The sequence below is a fragment of the Cinclus cinclus genome, chromosome 3 (genome assembly GCF_963662255.1).
Source record: "Cinclus cinclus chromosome 3, bCinCin1.1, whole genome shotgun sequence".
NCBI lineage: Eukaryota > Metazoa > Chordata > Aves > Passeriformes > Cinclidae > Cinclus > Cinclus cinclus.
The window spans coordinates 117444226-117453471 of NC_085048.1; the positions used below are offsets into that span (position 1 = coordinate 117444226).

Here is a 9246-nt window from a genome sequence, read left to right on the forward strand (position 1 = left end):
GCGACACCCCGCGCCCGTGCCCGCTGGCCGCGGGAGCCTTTAATGTGCTAATGCCACCCCTTGCACGCCCCGCTCGCCATCGTGTGTGTCCTTGGAGAGATCCCGGCGCATTTCAGCCCCGTTTTGTTGTTTTTTTTTTTTGGGGGGGGGGGGGAGAAGGTTTCTTTTTTTTCCCCCTTGTCCTCTTCCCCCCCCCCCCCCCCCCCCCCCCCCGCTCGTTCCCTTTCTCCCCTTTTCTCTCGCCGCGGACAATGCGGAATTTTAAGAAGGATTTGGATGCTAGTTCGGAAAGCAACATCGCGGCGTGGCCGGCGCCTCGTGGGAAAAACAACAAGTGGTTGGGAAGAGAGGGAAAAGGGAATGGAAGGAGAGGAGTCGGGAGATGTTGAAAACAAAAAGCTTTGCGCCTCTTCTACCGCCCGGGGAAAAACCGGGATGCTGTCCCGGAAAGGCAGGGATGCTCTGCTCCTGCCAGTCCGAAATCCCTCCCGCTCAACGCAGCTGGGAGGAATTTTTTTTTTCCAGGATCGCGGGGCTTTGGGAAAGGGATCCCTGCTTCCCACCTTGCAGGTTTTCCCTGGCCGCGGTGTCGGGGTGGGAACAGTGGGATGCTGGCGGGGATCCTGCGGGGATGGAGGTGTCCTGGAAGGGATGGAGGGGTTCCGGAAGGGATGGAAGGATGGCGGCAGAGATACGGGAGATTCCAGCGGCGGATAGAAGGATCCCAGCCGGGGTTGGAGCGATCCCAGCCGGGGTTGGAGCGATCCCAGCCGGGGTTGGAGCGATCCCAGCCGGGCATGGAGCGATCCCAGCCGGGCATGGAGCGATCCCAGCCGGGCATGGAGCGATCCCAGCCGGGTATGGAGCGATCCCAGCCAGGCATGGAGCGATCCCAGCCGGGGCCGGCTCGCTCGCGGAGATCCCGGAATGCCGGCAGGACAGCGGCGGTGTCCGCCGGGATCGGCGGGGGTCCCGTCGGGCGGCGGCGGCGGAACAGAGATGCAGGGGGAAAGCACCGCCAATACGACTTTAATGGAGTTCTGCGGCAGCTGCGGCCGCTCGCTACCAGAATACACAGCTCAAAGCCATAAATAAAGCATACAGAAACGATAAATTAATCAGATCCAAGTAGTTTACTCTCCCGGGAACATCAAGCGTTTGCTTCAATTACAACGATCTATCCTGCCCTTTTTTTCTTTTTTTTTTTTTTAATTATTATTTTTCGGATTTTTTTCTCTTTTTCTTTTTTTTTTCCCTTTCCCCCGGTTTTCCCCCCTCTTTTTTTCTTTTCTTTCTTACTTTTTTTTTTTCTTTACAACGTTATGAGACTTTTGGTCCTCGATTTCCAAACTCGGAATATTCACAAGGAAGGAGGTGTTGGTTCTGCCTTGGTCGGGGGTTATTTTTCGCCCCTCTCACTCGCACACAAAAAAATAGATATATTAAGACCTCGTGGCAACGACGACAACGAAAAAAAAAATCAAAACAAGCCCCGAGAGCTCCCCCCCTCGTGCCCACCCCACCAAACCAAACCACCCCACAAGGAGCCCCCTGCCCCGGGTGGATTTGGGAAGGGGCCACACGGCTGCAGATTCCCGAATGGATGCAAACATCTGGAGCCAACAGAAAAAAAATAGATATATATATATATATAGATATATATATATGGATATGTACCGTGCTCAGAGTCCACTGCGAGGGGTATGGGGAGGAGGTGGGAGGGGGGAAGGAGCGTTTTCCCGCTTAGGAGGAGTTCATGATGGGCCGGGAATACACGCCTTGGTAGTAGGAAGTCTCTCCGGCCAAAGGCGAGGCCTCCAGGGCGCTTTTGTTCGTTACGGGAGCCATGGCCAGGCCCGCGGGCACGGGCGAGGCGTAGCCCGAGTAGTGCATCACCTGCTCGTAGGCCTTCAGGTCCATTTTGTGCGGGTGGTGGTGCTGGTGGTGCGGGTGGTGGTGCTGCTGCTCCGAGGACGACATCAAGTTGTTGATGGAGAACGGGTGGTTGAAGGCGTAGTGGTGCTCGGGCTTGAGGTGGCCCTCGTGGGCCAGCCCAGCGTGCGGCGGGGCCAGCAGGTGCTGGCCCGGCGAGGCCGAAGGCTCGCCGGGGCTCAGCCCTTTGAGGTCGGCCAGGGCGCGCTTGTGGTCCTGGCACGGCGAGGAGCTGGCCGGTGACTCGGTGCCAGCGGAGCCATCGGAGCCACCCGAGGAGCTTCCCTCGCCCAGGGGCTGGTTGGGAGCTTGGCCCGGGCCTTTCTTGCTGCCAGTGCCGCTGCTGCCGTCCTTGGCCGCCAGCTGCTTCTCGCACTTGAAGCGCTTCTGGCGGCGTAGGTAGCAGCCGTTCTCGAACATGTTCCCCGAGTCCGGGTGCAGCGTCCAGAAGGAGCCCTTGCCCGGCTTGTCCGGCGAGCGCGGCACCTTGAGGAAGCAGTCGTTGAAGGACAGCGAGTGGCGGATGCTGTTCTGCCAGCGCTGCTGGTTCTGGCGGTAGAAGGGGAACAGGTCCATGATCCACTGGTAGATCTCGCTGAGGGTCAGCATCTTGTTGGGGGACTGCTGGATGGCCATGGTGATGAGGGAGATGTAGGAGTAGGGCGGCTTGGCGTGTGTGTAGCTGCGCCGGTAAGTCTTGGGGTCGCGTGAGCGGTTCAGGTTGGACTGGCCGTAGATGGGGCTCATGGAGTTCATGTTGGAGTAAGGAGCCAAGGCGTTCATGGAGCCTGCCTGGCCGCCCATGGGGCTCATGCTGGGGCTCAGGTGGGCTCCCATGCCCGGCACGCCAGCAGAGCCCATGGCTGGCATGGCCCCCGCACCCGGGGACATGCCGGTCAGAGAGGGGCTCATGCCCGTGTTGGCGTAGGACATGTTCATGGAGGTGGCCGCCGCTGTCATGTTGGCCGTGCTGCTCATGGCCGACATGGTCATGTAGGTGTTCATGCTGTTCATGCCCAGCCCTGCGTTCATGTTGCTCACCGAGGAGTAGCCCTGCGGGGACAAGCGACAACAGGGCTCGCGGATGGCGCGGGGGGGAGCCCCAGCTCAGCCCAGCTCAGCCCAGCCCAGCCCAGCCCGGAGCCGGAGGCACCGCAGACGCGGGGCTCCGCCGAGGGCACGCGAGGAAAGGGTTAAATCCCAGCGCGGGGTGGTGGTGGTGGTGGGGCGGGGGGTGGGGGGGTGTGGGGGGGTTGTTTTTCTTCCTAATGAAACCCAAATATATTTTGGGATCCGTATTAAAAAAGGTGGCGGTGGCAGCGGGAGCGGCGGAGCCGTCCCGGGAAGCGGAGTTGCAGGGAGGGAAAGGAAAAGGGAAAGGGAAAGGGACATCACTGCCCGGGGAGAGAAAAATACCTGGAGGGGTGGAGGGAAAAAACAGGGAAGAGTCGCCCGCACCTCCACCCGCACCTCGGGACCCCCGCCCGCAGCGCCGAGCCGGTGCCAAAATTAATCCCGGCTGGGATTAAACCGGGAGGTTTTGGGCTCTGTCCTTACCTCGGGCTCTCCGTAGTAGTTGCTCCAGTCCGTGTGCTCATGGCCTTCCATTTTCACCGCTCCCAGCATACTGGAAGTGGAGTGCATGGCAGTTTAAAATTTAACAGCCACAACAAACGACGGCGGAGGGAGAGCGACCCAAAAAAAAAAAAAAAAAAAAAAAAAAAAAAAAAAAAAGAGGAGAGGGAGAGAGAGAAAAAAAAAAGTCCCCAACCCTCCCTCCCCTCCGCCGGAGCCTCTGGAGGAGGAGGAAGAGGAGGGAGGGAGGAAGGGGGGGATGGAGCGGCGCTGGGGCTGGGGTGGGTTTGTTCCGCCGCCGCTCCTTGGGTGGGTTTTCGCAGCGCTCCGCGGCGAAGAGGCGCCCGGAGGCGATGGAGGAGCTGGAGGAGGAGGAGGAGGAGGGAGGAGGGAGGAAGAAGAGGAGGAGGAGGAAGAGGAGGACAAGTGCTGCAGTGACGTGGGTGCCCCAGTGATATAGCACGGAGCGGCCGGGCGAGCCTCCAATCCCCAGGTCCTCGGCTGCCCATTTGAATAATCAGCTCACACCTAGGCGGGAGCGGCTCCTCCGCGGCCCCGCGCACCTCTGCGCGCCTCCGCCACCGCCCCGCGCCGGGGGACACCGCTGCCACCCTATCCCAATCCCGGGGACACCGCTGCCACCCCATCCCAATCCCGGGGGCACCGCTGTCACTCCATCCTGCTCCCGGGGCCACCATTCCCACACCATCCTGCTCCCTGCCACCCCACCCTGCTCCCGGGGGACACCGTTCCCACCCCGCTCCCCGGACAGCCCCGACGGCAGCGGCTCTCCCGCAGCATTCCCGCTGGGAGCAGCCCAGCTGGAGCCCCGGAGGGTCCCCCCTAAAGTCCCCGGCCCCCTCCCCACGCACCTTTGCTCCCGGAGGCGAACGGGCCCCGGGGCTCTGCCTCCCCGGCAGGACGGGACGCGGCTCTTCCCGGCAGGAAAACCGGGACTGAAGGGAGCAGGGAGAGCAGGGAAAGGGGCGGGCAGCGCCGGCGGGGCCGCGGGGGCCGGCCCTGAGCGGCTCCCGGTGCGGCTCCCGGTGCGGCTCCCGGTGCGGCTCCCGGTGCGGCTCCCGGTGCGTGTCTCGGTGCGCTCCGTCGGGGCAGCGCCGCTGCCGGAGCGCCCGGGAGCAAGGAAAAACAGGAAAGGAGGAAAAGAGGAAGGAAAAGAGGAAGGAAAATAGGAAGGAAGGAAGGAAGGAAGGAAGGAAGGAAGGAAGGAAGGAAGGAAGGAAGGAAGGAAGGAAGGAAGGAAGGAAGGAAGGAAGGAAGGAAGGAAGGAAGGAAGGAAGGAAGGAAGGAAGGAAGGAAGGAAGGAAGGAAGGAAGGAAGGAAGGAAGGAAGGAAGGAAGGAAGGAAGGAAGGAAGGATGAACAGACGAGTTACCAAAATCACCCCCTCGCTGGTCATAATCACCCCCACCCCCCTGCTGGCGTGGGGGGCACCGAGGGTGTCAGGGAGGGACCGGGGGGATTCCCCCCATTCCCAGAGGCCGCCAGGCTCCGCCGGGAGCATCCCCGCCACTCCCGGGAAGCGTTCCATGAATTCTCACCCAGATCTGACCACCGTTCATGAAAAAAAAAAAAAGACAACAAACCCAAACCGACCGCAAACCTGATTGATTTGTTTGTTTGATTATTTATTTATTAATCTATTTATTTAATTACTTATTCATTTATTGAGCTTGCGTTCTCCAGGGGGGCTTCCCCCTTCCCCTACATCGCCGAGAGTTTTTAACCCCCCCCCGCAAAACCCCTTCAGGATTCTTTTCCTGGGCTCCCAAATCGCTCAGGATCCACGGCCAAAGGACAACAGCCCCGTTCGCCTCCTCCTATCGCTATAGGCCCGGCGATAGTCGCAGCCCTCCTCTCTCCCAGCCACCCCTTCCAGGGGTTTTTTGCCTGGATTTGGCGGCATTTGGGGTACGGCCCGAAGGGAGATGCCCCCCTCTAAGAGCGGGGACACCCCAAAAAGAGGGAGGGGCCGCCCCCATGGCGGTGGCGGGGCGCCCTCTGTCGCCTGCTGCGGGCGCGGGGGGACGGGGAGCGACACCCCGGGGTGGGGGGGACACCCGGGGACCCCTGTGGGGTCAGTCCTGCGGGGAGTCACCCCCTTGCACCCGCTGCCCGCACCCCAAAATGGCCCGTCCCGGCTGGGAGGAGGTGCCTGTGCACCCCAGCCTGCGTTTCTGAGGAGCTCTCTGCTCATCCAGAGGCTCGGGAAGGGGGAATTCTGGGAGGATGGGGTGAAATCTGGGATGTGGCTGCTGGGCAAGCACAGTGATGCTGCTCTCCGCTCCTGGCTGGATCCAGATGTTTCGGATGAGACCCCACTGGCTTTCCCTCAGACCACCAGGTTTGTTCCGATGGATTCTGGAGAGGCCGGCATGAGCCTTTCCCTGGGCAATTCCCACCCTCAGGCCTGGGCCCTGCAGATGTTGGGGCAGATGTTGGGACATGTGTGACCACTGTCTGGCACTCCCACGTGAGGTGACACCATCCTGCCTTTCCCAGTTTCCTGCTTCCTCCTCTTTACCGGGAGCCACTTCCCTGCTTTGGCTCCACAGGACTTGGAATTTTGCCCCCACCAAAGGTGAGGATTTTCATCCAGGTATGGACTGGGAGCTGCCCCGATTCCTTGGATTTTTTATCCTGGAGAACATTCCTACCGTCCCAGATTCTTAAATCCCACTTCCCCTTTGTCTGCCCCACAATTCCCCCACCCCGCTCCATCCAGGGAGCACATCCCACCAGGAATGGTGATGCCCATCCCATTCCACGTGCCCACAGGGACAACCACAGCCACCACATCGTGCTGGTGCTCCTCAGACAAAGCCTTTGTCTTGGGGACACGGAGCAATTTCAACATTTGTATTCAGCAACGTGGGCCTGGAAAAGCGGCTGGATGTGGGATCGACGCCGGAGGTACCGCTCCCACATCCAACCACCTCCCACTCCCTTCTCTCCTTCCACACAGATAAAATCCATCTGTCCAAAGGAAAAGAAGCAGGAAAATCGATATTTTTCCCATAAAAAAACATTTTTAGGAATACCAGGACTGCTAAAAATGAAAAATTTTCTGTGGTGTCTTATTTAAACATTCCTGGTTGGAACGAGAGAGTTCCCAGCCATCTCCATCTGATTTCTTCTCTTTAATATTTAACTAATATTTATTTTAAATTTAATTTTGAAATGATGCTCTTATTTGTGTTGGGAGCCATGGCTGGGGAGGAGGCTCCCGCTTCCAAAGGGATGGCTGGAGTCTGGATGCGTTTTTTCCACCTCCATCCCTTGCGGCAACACTGGTACCATCCCTCCAAGCTGGATAATTATCCCCCTTTTCCTGATAATTATCATCATTAATCCAGGATAATGAACTCTCCCAATTGTGCTGCTCCTCCGAAAGAAAGGCAGGATTGGGTTTTTCCCTGGAGTTCAGGAAATTGGGAGACAGCGGCTCCTGAAGAGCTGCCCTTCAGGAGGAGTGCTGGAGACAAAAGGCAACTTGTGGGTTTTATTGAGGCCTTTCCTGGATGAATCGGTGCCTGGAAGTACTTCAGGAAGAGGTGGGAGATAGGATTGAGGAGGGAAGAGCAAGGGTGCAGGTGGAGTGAGATAGGAAAGCTCCCATGCTGTGTTTATTCCCAATTTTTCCTGCAGGATCCATCATTGCTGGGTTGAAGCATTCCCAGGAGCTTCCATTCCAACAAGCAGAACAAACCATGGGAGGATGAGGATGAGGATGATTCACATCCCTGAAGTTATGAATTAAGCTGAGCATTCCCACCAAAGCTCTCCAGGAAGAGTCAACAGCACATCCCAAGGGAATCACATCCAGCACCAGATTGGGAACACACACCAGGATCCAGCTCCTGAGCTCCCATGAATCCCATACAGTGGGAAAAGCTACTTGAAGGAATCAGATGGGGACAACTGAAATTCCCTCATTTTCCCCACCCACAGAGGCTCAGCCCTGGAACAGGTGCTGGAATTCTGCCGGGAATTCCCACAATTACACCGGCCAATATTGACTCAATTATTTGAGGAACTCTCCAACCGAGTCCCTCCTAATTAGATTCCACATTAAATGGGGCTGCTTAATTCTGGGAAAGATTTTCCAAGGCCTTAGCAAGGCTAACAAAGGAAAAGCCGGGAGTGTGCAAAAATTTTGTCTCTTTAATATCCCAAGGATATCCATCTTTTTAGCTCAGGAATGACATCCTTCAGTCCCAGGATCTCTGGGGCAAGCAAATAGGTTTCATCCACAAGGATTCCTGAGGATCCAGACAGCCGGGATCCATCCCTATTTCTGGCATTTTCACTCCTTGTTTGTTTTCATGTTCCTCCCTGCTCTGTAATTATCTGGTGTGCCGATGAAGGGAAGGAGCTGCTGGAATAAAATAAAACCCTGGAAAAGCCCAATGGGAATAAAGCCCTGATATTGGGGCAGTTATCCCAATGGGAATAACAACTTCCTGGGACAGCATTCTTAATGCTCCCAGGGGACACGAGCTGGGCATCCCAGGTTGGTGGGATGGGATGGGATCACAGCGGGAATGGGCAAAACCCCCTTGGAAGAGCCCAGCAGCCTCTGGAAAAGCTCCGGAGCAAAATCAACAGAGGGCATCTGCCGGCTGTTTGCCGTGGGCCACGTGATGCCCGTTCCTGGCTTTCCAGCAGCACGTTTTGCTGGATAAACAAGATGCACAGGCCTCTGGAATGATGGCCGGAGGAGCCGGCTGGCTGCGGAAATCCGGGAGTTAACGGATTCATCCCCAGCTCCCACGGCACAGGGAGAAGGATGAGCAGAGGGAGATGCCCAGATTGAGGAAGAAAGGGAAGAAAGTCTTCCTGACATCCCAGGAAAATCCTGCCCTGCATATTTTCTCCCAGCAGTCAGGGGAATTTTCACCTGACTGAAATCTCCAGGTTTTGGGTTCATCACGGGAAATATTTTTGATGTTTAATGATCAGTTGCTGAAAACTTCAATGTCCTTGGGTTTCCCAAGAAGAAAACAAACAGGAAGAAAGTGGAATCTGGAGCCTCCTCCCAAAACCCTGGGCTTTAGCTCCCTGTTATTTCCCAACAAAACCCCTGCACCACCGGAGAGCTTCCAGCCTGGCTGAGGTGCTCCAATTCCCACTGGGAATTTGCTGCTCAGGGAGAGGGATGAGACACCCCAAGGAGGGTTCAGCACATCACCCAAGGGCCAGATTTAAGGCACCCAATTCCCAAATTGCTTACACATCCCATACAAGCGGAGATGTGCCCAGTCCAACCAGTCCCAGCCATTTGGGGATGATGGGATTTGGAATGGGTGCTGGAGCAGGGAGATGGGAGCGTGTCCCGTCTTTGCCAGCGCTCTGGGAGGCTGCTTTTCCAAGGAGATCCATCAGAGATAGCCTCTCCGAGGATTCTGACGGACATTTATAGCCCTGTGAGTCATTCCCGGCCTTGTTTAAACCAGTTAGACCTGGCCAAGACCTTGAAAATAGCTCCATTTATCCCGAGCAGCTCCATTCCCGCGCTCTGTGTATAAATAGCCCACGGAGCCGCTCCAAGCCCAGCAATGCAGGCACTGCTCATTCCATGTCACCCCCTCCATGTCCCCTCCTGGCAGCCTGCTGCCAGGGCACCCCGATTTTCCCGGGAATGAGATGTCCCGGGCACATCCTGCAGCAAAACAGCCAGAGCCGAGATTTCTGCTTCCAAAAAAACCACGGGAGCTTGGGA

The 9246-nt window shown here is 57.3% G+C and overlaps 1 protein-coding gene across 1 annotated transcript; it reads right to left on the bottom strand.

Annotated features, from left to right (window-relative positions):
• Nucleotides 1–1743: 1743 nt before the first annotated feature.
• Nucleotides 1744–3947, bottom strand: FOXA2 (forkhead box A2). The gene is made up of 2 exons (XM_062489522.1): nt 3490–3947; nt 1744–2985 (listed from the first exon to the last, which is right to left on the bottom strand). Exons 1-2 carry the CDS (start codon nt 3574–3576, stop codon nt 1744–1746), a joined length of 1329 nt encoding a protein of 442 aa, XP_062345506.1. The 5' UTR covers nt 3577–3947.
• Nucleotides 3948–9246: the final 5299 nt, after the last annotated feature.